This window comes from Lepus europaeus, chromosome 9 (genome assembly GCF_033115175.1).
Source record: "Lepus europaeus isolate LE1 chromosome 9, mLepTim1.pri, whole genome shotgun sequence".
Lineage (NCBI taxonomy): Eukaryota > Metazoa > Chordata > Mammalia > Lagomorpha > Leporidae > Lepus > Lepus europaeus.
In genome coordinates, this window is record NC_084835.1 from 125,660,478 (window position 1) to 125,674,176 (window position 13,699).

At 61.3% G+C, this 13,699-nt stretch overlaps 1 protein-coding gene across 1 annotated transcript in view; it reads right to left on the bottom strand.

The window, feature by feature from the left end:
- Nucleotides 1-2,936: 2,936 nt before the first annotated feature.
- The window catches only part of PARD6G (par-6 family cell polarity regulator gamma), a 75,337-nt gene continuing 64,574 nt past the window's right edge, over nt 2,937-13,699 (bottom strand). Inside the window, exon 3 of the mRNA XM_062200321.1 lies at nt 2,937-5,663. Coding sequence (XP_062056305.1) covers nt 4,822-5,663 — 842 coding nt within the window. The 3' untranslated portion in view covers nt 2,937-4,821. The remainder of the gene's footprint in view (nt 5,664-13,699) is intronic.

The following is a 13,699-nucleotide window of genomic DNA, read 5'->3' on the forward strand; positions in this document are numbered from 1 at the left end:
AAGTCCAAGTGGTCACGGGCCCGGCGCTGCCGGCTCGGGCAGACGCGGCCGCGGGAGCCTCGGACTGCGCGTGAGGAAGTTGTAGTCAGGACCCCCTTCCATCTAGGAGGACGTCAGGGGCCCTGTGGGCTCTCTGGTCCCACTGCGCGGGTGCTCACATGTGTGGCCCCCTCCACGTATGCTCACGTGTGTGGCCCTCCTCCATATTGCTCACGTGTGTGGCCACTTCTATGCATGTGTTCACCTGTGTGGCCCCCTCCACGTATGCTCACGTGTGTGGCCCTCCTCCACATTGCTCACGTGTGTGGCCACTTCTATGCATGTGTTCACCTGTGTGGCCCCCTCCACGTATGCTCACGTGTGTGGCCCTCCTCCACATTGCTCACGTGTGTGGCCACTTCTATGCATGTGTTCACCTGTGTGGCCCCCTCCACGTGTGCTCATGTGTGTGCCCTCCATGTGTGCTCACGTGTGGCCCTCCTCCACGTGTGCGGCCACTTCTATGCATGTGTTCACCTGTGTGGCCCCCTCCATGTGTGCTCACGTGTGTGCCCTCCTCCACGCGTGTGCTCATGTGTGCCCCTCCGTGTGTGCTCACGTGTGCAGCTTTCCCGCAGGGTGGGAGGAAAGCAGAGACCAGGATGCACGGGCGCTGAGGTGAGAGCTGGTGCTCTGGTCCCTCTGAGCCAGCAGGGGCCAGCGTGGGCATCTTCTTCTTTAAAGCTTTGGGGTGGACATGGAGTCTGTGGTTGGGGACGTGGAGCGGTTGTGGCCTTGCTTGGGCCTGAGCTGGCCCCAGACAATGCCCTTCTCGTGGAGTTGCCTGGGTGCCAGGACCTCCCAGCGAGCAGGTGCAGTCACTTTGCACCTGCTGTTGCTCAGCCTTGGAAATGTACTCTCTGGCCCTCTGCGCTGAATCGTGCAGCGCCGTTTGTGTAGACGCACTGACCGCTGACCCTGGTGGGAGCGGGAGGAGGCCTGTGTGGGCCTGGGCGTGGTAAGCGGTTGCTGGTGGGCGTCGGAGTTCTGTTCAGGTGACCCCGTAGCAGCGGCTTCTCAGCTATTTCTTGATGCAGTGAGGAACAGGATGCGAAGCGGCTTGCTTTCTGTGGCTGCTGGTGTGTCCTGTCTCGGACACAGCAGGGAGGTGCCCTGGCCGCTCTGTGTGCGAGGGCAGCCAGGACAGAGCCCCAGACAGATGCAGCATCCTCTTGCTGGACTTGTGCGGCTCAGCACTGCTGGAGGCACTGGGGGTGTCACCATGTGTGAGCCCTGGCCTCCACCTGCAGGCGAGGGGACCCGTGGCGCCCTGCTGCTGCAGTCTTCAGTTCCTGGAAACACACAGCGTGGGGACCTCGTGGCTCAGGGCTCCCCGTGCTCAACCAAACCACTGGACGCTCAGCACTGGAGGGAGGACGACCCGGGGGAGGGAGCTGTATTGCCGGAGGAGAAAAAAGTGCCGGCTGCCACCCAGGAGCAGGGCCGGCAGCGCTCCCGGGGCAGGGAGCAGACGCGTCCTCTGTAGCCGTGGGTTCCTGACGAGGGTCCCCGCGCACATGTGGCCATTGCCCTGCTTGTTGAGCTATGGAAGCCTGAGGTATTGACTGCTGTTTTCAGAGCCTGACCCTCGTGTGTCACTGCTGCCCTCTCTAGTCTGGGTTACAGTGCAGGATGGTGTGTGGCTGTGATCCTGACCCTGATCCTCTGAGATGTGTTGTTTCTCTCTGGTCTGGCTGTGCGGCTGTGTGTTCCTGACCCTGATCCTCTGACAGATGTGATGTCTCTGGTCTGGTTGTGTGGCTGTGTGATGCTGATCCTCTGAGAGATGTGATGTCCCTCTCTGGTCTGGCTGTGCGGCTGTGTGTTCCTGACCCTGATCCTCTGAGAGATGTGATGTCTCTCTCTGTAATGTGATGTCCTTGGTGTCTGGCTGGGGGAGGCCCTAGCATTTTCCAGATACACTTGCCGTGTTTCACGAGCCTCAGCACCCCTCACTGCCTGCATAGGACCCAGCTGCTTCTGGATCTGGCAGCTGGTGTGTGTGGCCTCTGCTCACATGTGTGTGTGCGTGTCACACGTGCCAGGCAGTAGTGCTCATCTGTGGGCTGTGTGGGGCGAGTGGCCAGCTACTTGCTGAGGATGCGATAGACCCTGGAGCTCCAGCCAGCGCGTTTCCTCGGGGACCTTGGCACTGGCTGCCGGCACTGCATCCGTACTGTGTGGTGTGCGTCCATTCGGTGACGGGACGTTAGATGGACCGGGCACATTTAGAACTTCATTTTCTCAAAAGGACTTAAAGAAGCCCTGTGCTGTGGTCTGCAGTAGGCCGGTGTCACGGCTCACTAGGCTAATCCTCCGCCTGCGGTGCCGGCACCCCGGGTTCTAGTCCCGGTTGGGGCGCCAGATTCTGTCCCGGTTGCCCCTCTTCCAGGCCAGCTCTCTGCTGTGGCCCGGGAGTGCAGTGGAGGATGGCCCAAGTGCTTGGGCCCTACACCCCATGGGAGACCAGGAGAAGCACCTGGCTCCTGGCTTCGGATCAGCGCGATGCGCTGGCCGCAGCGGCCATTGGAGGGTGAACCAACAGCAAAGGAAGACCTTTCTCTCTGTCTCTCTCTCTCACTATCCACTCTGCCTGTCCAAAAAAAAAAGGGTCTGGAGTAATGGGTAAGCACACCGTGACACGTCCACGACGGCCCTGACCCAGGCTGGATGCCGCGGTGGTCACTTGGGGGGTGCAGGCGGCTGTTGTCAGAGCAGGAGGTGCCGGGCCCGGCTAGGGACGGCCCTGGAGGGAGGCTCTTCCCGGCTTCCCCTCCCGGCCTCACTGGATGCCCAGCCAGGGGGCGCCCAGTGTTGGATGTGAACCCCTGACCGGGGCTGAAGCCACTTGCAGCTGTGTAAGGAGCTCCTTCCCCCAGGCACCAGGACGGAGGCCGGCAGAGTCGTGCTCGGGTGTGTGTGTGTGTGTGTGTGTCTCATGCTTCCTTTACGGAGAGCACACTGATGTACATCAGGAGTGCAGTTATTAACCCAGAAGTACAAGAGCTTTTATTCTGACATATAAAACACTTTAGTATACAACAGGTTTTTTTTTTATTTATTTATTTTTTAGTTTTTGACGGGCAGAGTGGACAGTGAGAGAGAGAGAGAAAGGTCTTCCTTTTGCCATTGGTTCACCCTCCAATGGCCGCCGCGGTAGGCGCACTGCGGCCGGCGCACCGCGCTGATCCAATGGCAGGAGCCAGGTGCTTCTCCTGGTCTTCCATGGGATGCAGGGCCCAAGCACTTGGGCCATCCTCCACTGCACTCCCGGGCCATAGCAGAGAGCTGGCCTGGAAGAGGGGCAACCGGGACAGGATCGGTGCCCCGACCGGGACTAGAACCCGGTGTGCCGGCGCCGCAAGGCGGAGGATTAGCCTACTGAGCCACGGCGCCGGCCAACAGTTTTTTTTTTTTTTTTTTTTTTAAAGAAAAAAAGATAGTGGGAGAAATACAGACTTGGGTAGAAAAATACACTCGAGGAGCTCCCAGCAGCTCGAAACTAAAATCCTGGCCAGCAGCACGGGGACTTCAGGGCGAGCCTCTCTGCTTCTTTAAAAAACGATTCACATTTGTTAACGACTCACGCATGGAAGGAGCAGCTGTGTCCCAGGTCCCTGTCAGGCGTCCAGAACCTGCAGCCCCTCAGCTAAGGATGGGAACTCATGCTGGCAAAAGCCCCGCCCGCCGGCCTCCACGGGGGTCCTGCACCACTCAGAGCCCAAAGCAGGGGGCTAGGGTCCTCGCCGAGACCTGAAGGGGGCAGCTCTGGTCTTCCCTGCGCGCTCAGACTGCATCACACCTGTGCAGAGACCACGGGGACTCAGCAAAGCTACTCTGCCCGAGAGACAGCTTCCCGAGGGCCCAGGACAGGTTCAGGTCCCTGTGGCACGAAACCAGGCTAGTCCTGCCACTGACCAGCAGGTGGCACTGCGCCACAGGGCGCAGCCACAGGCAGAGCTGGCCCAGTGACCTACAGAAATATTTTTACCTGTATTTATAGCAAAGATTTATTTGGTCAAAGGTTAGTTCTCAAAGTATAAAAGTAACTTTTCTCCCTGACATTTATCCAAACAGAAAACACTGTAAAAAACTTAATTTGATCAAACAGGAATGTTTAAAATCACTTAGTATGTAAATGTAAGATCAAAGAGAAGTGACAATAAATTTAATATTTGTTAAAAAATAAAGTCCCACGTGACCTGTTAACAGTGAAAGAACAGGAGCTCCCCCCGACTGCCCGCTGGTGAGCACACAGCCTTCCGGACGCCCGTCCACACTTCCCCCGGAGGGCAGCCCCGGGCCCTCCCCGCACTGGAACAGTGGGCGACCCCCCCTCCCCCGTGACAGGCGAGGCCGTGTTCCTTCTCCAAAACCCCGTCCCTGGTGCCCGCTGCCCCTCGGCCACCCCGACGCCTGCAGCTGGTGGGAGCCCCGGGACACGCCGTGCCACACCGCCCACCACCGGGGGTCTCTGTACCAGTGAAGTTGGAAACATGGATTTGACCATTCTAAAAAAGCAATTTTAAAGCTTCATCTTAAAAAAGGAACTCTGTGTCGACCTCCTCAGTCCCTTGGCAAAGATGCCAGAGCTGCACTCGGCTGGCGTGTGCGTGTGTGTACACGCGTGTTTGTGGCAAGTTCTGTAGGGAAATGCTATAAAAATAGTATTGAAATAGCGTAGGAAGGTGTGAAGTATACAATTATTCTTTTTTAAAATTGGCATAAAAAGTTAAAAACGTCTCTCCTGGGCAGCTGTCAGCCCGGTGTGGTCAGCTAGGCCTAGAGGGTCACGGCGGGCCCGTGCTCCTCCACCCCGCCCTGGGGGAAGGCCAGGCTGTGGCGGGGGTCCACCTTCAGGGAGCTGAGCAGTTTGTGGATGCTCTCTCGTCCGGAGCCGCTCAGGGCCAGGTCCCGGTGCAGCCGGTGCGCCAGGCTGGTGCCGTTGGCCCGGGACAGGCTGCCCGCGGGCGGGCCCTGCGCCTTGCGGTGCGGGGGCTCCAGGGCGCCCTCGATGACGATGTCGGCCTCCTCGTCGCTCTCCATCTCGTCGGGGTGGAAGTTCTGCAGGACATGGGCGGCCGGCAGGCCGTGGTGGCTGGCGGCGCTGTCCGAGGACTGGCCGGAGCTGCCGGACGCGCGGCTGCCGCGGACCACGTTGTTCCTCTGGTTGGCGGGCTTGACGGTGACGATGAGGTTGTGGCTGTTGGCGATCATCATGTCCGTGACCTGGTCCAGCGTCTTCCCGGCCACCTCGATGCCGTTCACCTCCAGCACCTCGTCGTTCACGGCCAGCAGCCCCGTGCTCTCGGCGAGGCCCCCGGGCACCATGCGGGAGATGAAGATGCCCGGGACCTTCTCCAGCCCGTGCGGCGTCACGCGCACGCTGGCCCCGTCCCGGATGTAGAAGCCCAGCGGCTTCTCGCAGCCGTGCCTGTACAGCCGCACCCTGCGGTGCGTCTCGGGCAGGATGTCCACGTCGATGACGGAGGACACGGGGCGGAAGTCGTGGGGCGAGCCGATGCGCAGCTGCGCCCGCCGCCGGCCCTCGTCCCGCAGCGACACCAGCACCTTCTTCTTCCTCGGCAGCGAGCCGGGCCCGAAGCTGTCGTGCTCGGCCTCTTCTGGAACAGCAGAGAGGGGGAGGGGGCGGTGAGAGGCCGCGGAGCGGAGCCAGCAGACGCGCTCCGGCCCCCCGGCCCAGCCCCCCGTCTGCTGAGCCCGCTGCCCCGCGCCCGGCAAGCCGACGACGTGACCCAGGAGGCTCCGCACTCACCGGGCAGCACAGAGCCCGAGTTCAAAGCTCTCTGGGAGCCTGCAAACGGACCCCAAATGGCCCAAAGGGCAGAGGCGGGAGTCGGAAGGGAGGTGCCTGGCAGCCACAGAGGTCGAGGGTCAGGCCCGGGGTGTGTGTGTGTGTGTGTGTGTGTGCGCGCACCTGAGCAGCTTCCACAGGGCCGGGAGGCGGGGCCTGCGGGCTCACAGCTCCGCCCCCCGCGGGAGCCTGGCAATGGACCTCTTGTCCTCCTTTCTCAACCACAGACGGAGGCTCTAAATCAATCACTCAGACGGTTCCTGTTCCAGTCACACATGGCCGCTCGCAGGTCAAGGCACGGGAGGGCGGAGTGCCCGGCAGGAACGGCCGTGGTCTCTGCCTGGCCGCTGCGGGGTGCGCCGCCTTACCCTAAAGGAGCTCTGCAGGATCAAACCCGCATCACCCAGGTCAGCTTCCCAAAGGCTGAGGGGGGTGGGGAGCACCCAGGGGGTGCTTGGAGCACTTTTCCCACGGCAGAAACACATCTGCTGGTGCAGCCGCAGCCTCTGCCTGTGAGGCCGGCGTTCAGCAGCCGTGGACGACCAAGTGCCTGGGCTCCCGCCCTCCACGTGGGAGACACAGATGGGGCTCGGGGCTCGGGGCTCTGGGCTCCAGGCCGGTGCTGGCCGCTGGGCCATCTGGGGAGTGAACCAGCAGATGCAAGCTGCTTGTCTCTTCCTCTCTGCCTTTCAAATTAATGTCATTAAAAACATTTGTGAACTTATTTCATTTTTAAATTACACCTCTTTTGCCTTTGATGTAGGGGGCCCCACGAGCCCCCTCCTGGACACTGGACTATGGGTCCAGGGTGTCAGCTGCACGTATGGGGCCAATTCCTCTGCTTCACCCATGAAAGTGTGGCCAGGGCACCCATGAGGCAGCCCCATGTCAACAGCCCTCATTTATGTGGCTGCAAAAGACTGAAGACCACAGATGAATAAAAATTAAGCCTCAGGCCGTGTCGGTGGGCAGGAGAGGGCAGCGAGGCCTCCCTGGGCCAGTTTTCCTCCGAAGGTGTAAAACATCCCCCGACCCCTACTTCCTGACAGCACACAGGAGCCCTGAACCCGGGCGACCAGCTCCTTGGTGGAGGGGCGCCAGGCCTCGGTCATTTAGGGAGCCCCACTGTGGCTTCTGGGGACGTGAGCCCAGGCTGACAGCTCTGGAAGGGGCGGTGCAGGCAAAATCCCCTCCGCCTGGAGACAGCACGGAGCCCGTCCCTCCCCACACACCGGCTCAGGGACTGACAGCCGAAGGCACACTCAGGCCACACGGAAACAACAGCCTTGGGAAGGACTGCAGAAGGCAGTGTCCGCCTGGCTGCCCCAGTGCAGCCCGTTCTCCGCGTCCACATCTGGACACCACCGGGACAGGTGGGCCATGCCTGTGTTCCGGAAACAGGTCTCCGCCCTGGGCCAGCACCACCAGACGCAGCAGGTGCTTCTTGGGCCATGTGGGGGATGTGGTCTCTGTCCCAAGTCAGCACGGAGCCAGGGCGAAGAAGGACATCTTCCACTCAGTCCATTACAAGAGCCGTTCAACGCTTCGTCACAAACACACGGGAAGTGCTGGATGCTGCGGTCAGCACACTCAGGGGGGCTGGGTGGGCTGTGAAATGTTTCAGGTGAGGGGTGCGGGTTCAGGGGACACCAGGGGGCGGGTACAGTGGAGTCGGGAGAGGCACGAGCTTGCTTGTTGATGGCCGAGGAGATTAATACCGGATGGCTCTTGGGCAGAAGGTGCAGGCCAAGTGGCAGCTCCTTTGGGAATGTGGGAGGTGGCCTAGGACCTAGGACCTGAGGCTCTTCCCAGCCAGCAGGAGCAGGTGCCCCTGTGATGGGAGAGGCAGAAGCTGATGGGAGACCCTGGAGTTCCCTGTGCTGTTCCTAAAATGGGCTTCCTTATGTAAAAAATAACAATAAAAACACCTGATGGTTTTCCACAGGGCGCCCCCAACAAAGCTGCCTGGGGTCTGCCCTTGTCATCTGGAAGCCCTGAGACCCGGGGTGGGAGCAGGACCTCCTCAGGGTGGGTGGTGCTGGCCAGCTCCTTGGGGCCCCATGCCTGTCGCTGGACGCAGCAGACACAGGCCCGAGGCCACAGCACCACGCCTGTCACTGGACGCAGCAGGCACATGGCCACGGCCACAGCACCACGCCTGTCACTCACTTGTTCTCCTCCCAGCCATGTTGCACATGAAACCCAGGCCTGAGGCAGGGCAGCCTGACCGGGGGTTCCAGATGCTCCACTGCTAAATGACCATTGTGCATGGGGCCAATCTTCATCTTGTGGAAAGTTCTGGAATTAGATCTTAAATTGCTTTTAAAAACTTATTTATTTATTCAAGAGGCAGAGAAAGAGAGCACTTCCATCTGCTGGTTCACTCCCCAGATGCCCATAGAGCCAGGGCTGAGTTAGCCCAAAGGTGGGAGCCACACGTGGGTGGCAGGGACCCAATCACACAACCACCGCCTTCCAGGGCGCGCACGAGCAGGAAGCTGGAGTCAGGAGCCAGAGCCGGGACTTGAACCCGAGCACGGACACCCTGCAGCAAAAGTCCAGAGAGGCAGGGGCTGGCAGGAGGGCTGTGCCTTCCGACCCAGTGCAGGGCCAGGGAGATGGGGGCTGCCAACCTGCTAGAGCCGATCTTACCTCCAAGTCAGAAACCAGCCCTCACCTTCAAACTACATAAGCTACAACTTTTTTTGTTATTCAAAATGCTATTAATTTCACCCAGAAAGCAAGCAGCAAGAGGTGGCAGTGTGCAAGTCCTTGAGCCTTGCAATTTTGGGTTCCACACTTTTCCTTGAACAACTCTCTGGGTCAGACACCAACTTTGAATATTAAGATTGTCACCCTGTTTAAGTTACGGTGAACCAGATGAACGTCAGGGTCCGAGCCTGGGGCCATGCCCGCCTGCCCCTCCCCACCACGGCGAGGCCACCGAGCAGTCACGTCACAGCCTGTGCCCCGCCACTCTGGGAGACCACTGCTCGCCAGGCAGGGCACAGTGCCAGTTTCCTGTCTCCAACTTTCTGCCGCCTGTCCCCCACGGGGACCCTGAGGTAGGGGCCTTCCTCCCTCCCCTTGGCCTCCCAGGCTGCAGAGTGTGTGGGGCTCACAGGTGCCCACTCCTGGGTCTCCCCTTGCAGGAGCTGCCTCCTTTGCAAACCAGGAAAACGCGTGCAGTTGGAGAGCCCATGGAGGTGTCACGCTTCAACCCAGTCTCTGGGGGGACCACCACGAGGCCCCTGGGGAGAGGACACGGTGGACGCAGGGGCTGGGCCTGAGCTCCTTGTCTATGCCACGGCTGCCTCTTCTTTGGGAACCTTGAAACGGCAAACACTAAGACCCAGGGTCACGAACCTCTGCCCCTTGCTGTGCTTGCCAGATCCTGACCCACTCGGACCCCTCTGGCCCTGCCCTGGGTTCAGGCTCCTGTGGTCTGTCTGTGCCTCCGAGGGAATTCCGCAGACCTCAGGGTGCGTGAGAGTCAGCAGCTCTCCGTGGGCCCAGCGGCCTGAGCATGACAAATCAGCCAGACTCTTCCATCAGGAAGAGGTGGGACCTGCTGGAACTGTGTGTCACAGGTGAACACACGTGTGCAGGGCCACGTGGGGAGCGGAGCACCGGGCAGTTCTTCCTGCTGCATCTCAGCACGGGGTGCTCAGAGCCAGGGCTCCCGGCGACGCACACTGGGGGCCCAGAGCAGGAGCCACCCAGGCCGGGTGGGAACAGCACGCCAGGGGCCAGAGGGGGTGGGGAGCTCTGGTCCGGGGTGCGGCATGAACCGAACTCTGGAAAAGATGGGTGAGCCACGGCTGCACCCTGACTGCCCTCTGCCCCCAGCACCCGAGAGCCCAGCGCGAGTGCGGCTTCCGTTATCCCGCTGCCCCCTCGGCAGGGACGCGGCCTCTGCCCCAGACGCCCTCCTTCCAGCAACAGCCAGCACATGTGGACCTGATTAGGCAAACATTCCAAACCAGCTTAAAAATAAAATTTGTTCTGAAGAATGCCCCATTCCTAAAATTCCAACTTTGGTTCCAAAATACCTTTTCACAAGAGCAAAATTTTCACAGCTTCTTTATCAAGCAGCGTGTTAAATCTTATGTTTTCACAAAGGAAACAATTTGGAAGGTCACATTTTTAGACAAAAGTCTAAAAAAAGCCTGCCATCTCCCCATAGCCTGTTTAATGCAAATTAAATTTCATTTTCTTCTCCCAATTTTATTTCCTACCCCTGCCAGAGGCCCAGCCCTGGTCCTCAACACAGGGAAGACTCCAGTCCTGTGGAGCTCAAGCTGGAGATCCACTCACAAAGCCTCGCTTCTGAAGCACTTGCCGTGGGATTACACCGTCGCCATCTGTGCGTGGCCTCTTTCAGACTCCAGGGCCAGGCTGTCCTCCGGGGCAGCTACCGGATGCTGGGGCGGGCGGCTGCTTGTGTCTGTGCACACAGGTCAGGGAGGCCTCCCACCAGGCCTGGATAAGGCTCAGAGTGTGCACCAGGGTCCACTTCAGACCCCTGGCCTGCAGCACGGCTACCAATGGCAAGTCCAGAGCGGGTGCCTCACTGCGGCCAACAGTGAGTGCCCCCCAGGCCCAGGGCCGAGGCCCTGCCGTGTCTGGGCAGCAGCCACTCAGTGCAGAATCTCTTCCACTACCTGGGGCCCCTTGCCCGGGGTCCCTCTGCACCAGATGGAGACCCAGAGCAGCCACTGGCTGTACTGGGGGATACACCAGGGGTGCGGCACTGCCTGGGGCCCAGTGCTGGCTTGGGCAACACGGGCACACCAGGGGCTGCCGGCTGCTCCCCAGGCCTCTTCCTCCACAGCACGACCCCGAGCCCCAGGCAGCACCAGCGGGTGCAGAGGCGCGTGGGCCGGGCTGTCGCTGGTAGTCCAGTGAAACTCACTGTGGAGTCCACGTGAGAGAACACAGATTATGCCAGAAGATCATCTGTGGCCGCTGGTGTTGCCTGGAGCAGCTGGTGTGCGTGAGAGAGGCACTCAGAGCCAAGCCCTGGCACCAAGGGCACTGCCCTATAACCAGGAGGCCGCCATGCCCTGTGCTGCCCACACCTCCTGCTCTTGCGGTCCACCCAGGGAGCCCGCACAGCCCACAGGAGTCCCAGCTCTGCTTCCTTCCCTACAGCCAGCCCCCGGCCCCCATCGCCCAGCGCCCACTGCAGACGGCCCCTGGCCCCCAACGTCCAGTGGCTGCTTGTGGCCAGCCCCCAGCCTCCAACACCCAGTGCCCACTGCAGACAGCCCACGGCCCCCAACGCCCAGTGGCTGCTGTGGCCAGGCCCTGGCCCCCAATGCCCAGCGCCCACTGCAGCCAGCCCACGGCCCCCAATGCCAGTGGCCACTGTGGCCAGCCCCCGGCCCCCAATGCCCAGCGCCCACTGCAGCCAGCCCACGGCCCCCAATGCCAGTGGCCACTGTGGCCAGCCCCCGGCCCCCAATGCCCAGCGCCCGCTGCGGTTGGCCTGTGGCTCCCGACGAAACACTTGTCCAGAGCCAGGGGCACTCACACTGCTTGGAAGATGTGTCACCATTTGTCTAAGAATTACCAACAAAATGGCGAGAACCATTTAGTTTTAACTGCAGACTGCTCTCTGTAGTCAGCTGTGATAGGCAGCGGCCCACTCCGCTCACCGTGAGTTGCACACCACACAGACCTGGGCCAGCGGCAGTCATGGCTGCGCTCAGGCCCTTGGAAATGCAGGTGTCCCCAGCAATGCCTCCAGAGGGGCCAGGAGGGACAGGGACTGAGCGGGAAGAGGCCCCTCCTGCCCAACAGAAACCAGGGCTGGACAACGGGGCCTCAAGCCTGAGGTGCAAGGGGCACAGGTGGGCTGTAGGTGAGCCCAGAGCCATGAGGCTAAGACTGGGCAGGCTCCGGGGGGCGGGGGGACAGGGCTCCACCTGTGAGAGAGGAGAGAAGGGGCAGGCAGCCGGGCAGAGGGCACAGCCCTGGCTGACCCCCCGTCAGTCTCCAACACCTCTCAGGAGCTCATCTCGCCCATAAGGTGATGGATGTGGGCGGAGCACATCTGCCCACAGCCTCCAAAGGGCCCTGCATCGTGTCCACAGGGGACAGCGCCCGTGTCCAGAGCTGTCACTGGGCTGCTGGGGCCTCCCAAGGGTCCCGGGCAGGCGGCTCGCCTCGGGGAAACACCCTCGTCAGGACCATGCTGTGCGTCCATGGGCGCTCCAGGCTTGCAGCACCATCACAGACAATTTCCACCTGATGGACGTGGCACAGTGATCACGCACGGGCAGCTGCAGGCAGGTAAGTGCTCCTCAGACACAGCGGAGTCGGCAGAGCCGCCTCGGACCCGGCGGGCGACCGCTGGTGTCCGACTCCATGTCCCTCACTCAGCGCCTGCGTCTTTGGTCCACAGTCCTGAGTCCCTCTGAGCTGAGACTCATCTCACAACGTGGAGGGGGTGAGGGATCTGGACGTGAGAGCAAGCCTGAACTTCCAGACCAGAGCAGCTGCTCACTGAGTCAACGCAGGCACGGATTTACAGTTGAGAGCTTCTAACTGGGAGCCTTCCTGGGGCCCGGGGCAGCTCACAGCCCGCCGGGCAGCAGGTGCTCCTGCCCTCAGGAGGCGCAGGGCTGGCGCACAAGCGGGTGAAGAGCCAGCAGGGGCTCCCACAGGAGTTGAGAACCCGAGGACAGAGAAGTGCCCTGGGCTCCGCCCCCAAAGGGGTGGACACAGGGTCTGCTCAGAGGGTCGCAGCTTCTCCAGACTCAATCCTGCTTCGTGCCTCCTCCCGTCCCTTCTGGCCAGCAACTTCCCTGGGGGCAGTCAGGTTAGACCCTAAGGCTAGCCCGGAGCAGCCGGTGCCCCAGCCCCTCCCACATCTCCTCCCGAAGACTGCTCGGTGCCCCCAGGACCACGCACTTCTGGGAGTGCTTTCCAGTGAGATGGGGTGGGGCGGCCAGACCCAGTTTCTTTGCTGTCCCCACCCAGGAAACACACACCCCAGCGAGACATGTCCATTTGCCAGCCGCTGGGTGGGGCAAAGCGAGGCGCTCTCCACCCGGTCAGCACTGTGAGCAACACCAGTCAGCCTTCGCCCTGGACACAGGACTACAGAGCTGGCCCTGGACAACGCGCCCGGTGGGCAGCAAGCTTCCTACATGGCCTCGGCTGCTCTGCACGTCTCTGAATCGAGAACAGCCACATGCCTGTCAGAGAGAGCAGGGAGAAAGAAGATGTTGGTGTCTGCAAATCGGATGTGAACGGAGCCCAGAGACTCACTCCAGATGGCAGCGTGGCCACCGCAGGCCACGGGCGGCCCTCAGCTTCCTGAAGACCGTGATGGAGCCCTTGCCCAGTCCCCAGTACAGTGCAGGTGCTGTGTCGCACCCTCGAAGCCGTGCACATGGCCAGGCAGGCTCAGGGGCCCCTGGGGTGACGACGAGGGGAAGGGACACAGATGGGTCACTCAGGTCTGCCAGGTGCTCTTGGCCACTTCCCCAGGCTCAGGGGCCTGTCCGCCAGTGTCTTCAAACTCGGGCCGTCTTCCTCCCCACGACCACGCAGAGGGAAGCCCATGCTCAGGGCTGACCAGAGTGGCCACAGCCCGGCTGGCGCTGCCCACGCGGGGCTCCCCACTCCCGCTCCTCTCAGCAGCTGCCGCGTTGAGAGAACTCACCGCCACACACACCTGGCGCCCACCCTGTGGGCCGACAGCGGCTGCCCCGAGGGTTCTCCGTGAGCATCACAGAGCGTCCAGGAGATGTTTCCCAGGAACCTCTGCTCTCAGGTGCTCTGGTGGCTGTGAATGCACTGCGTGGGGCCGCCTGAATTCCTGTAACCTCCCCC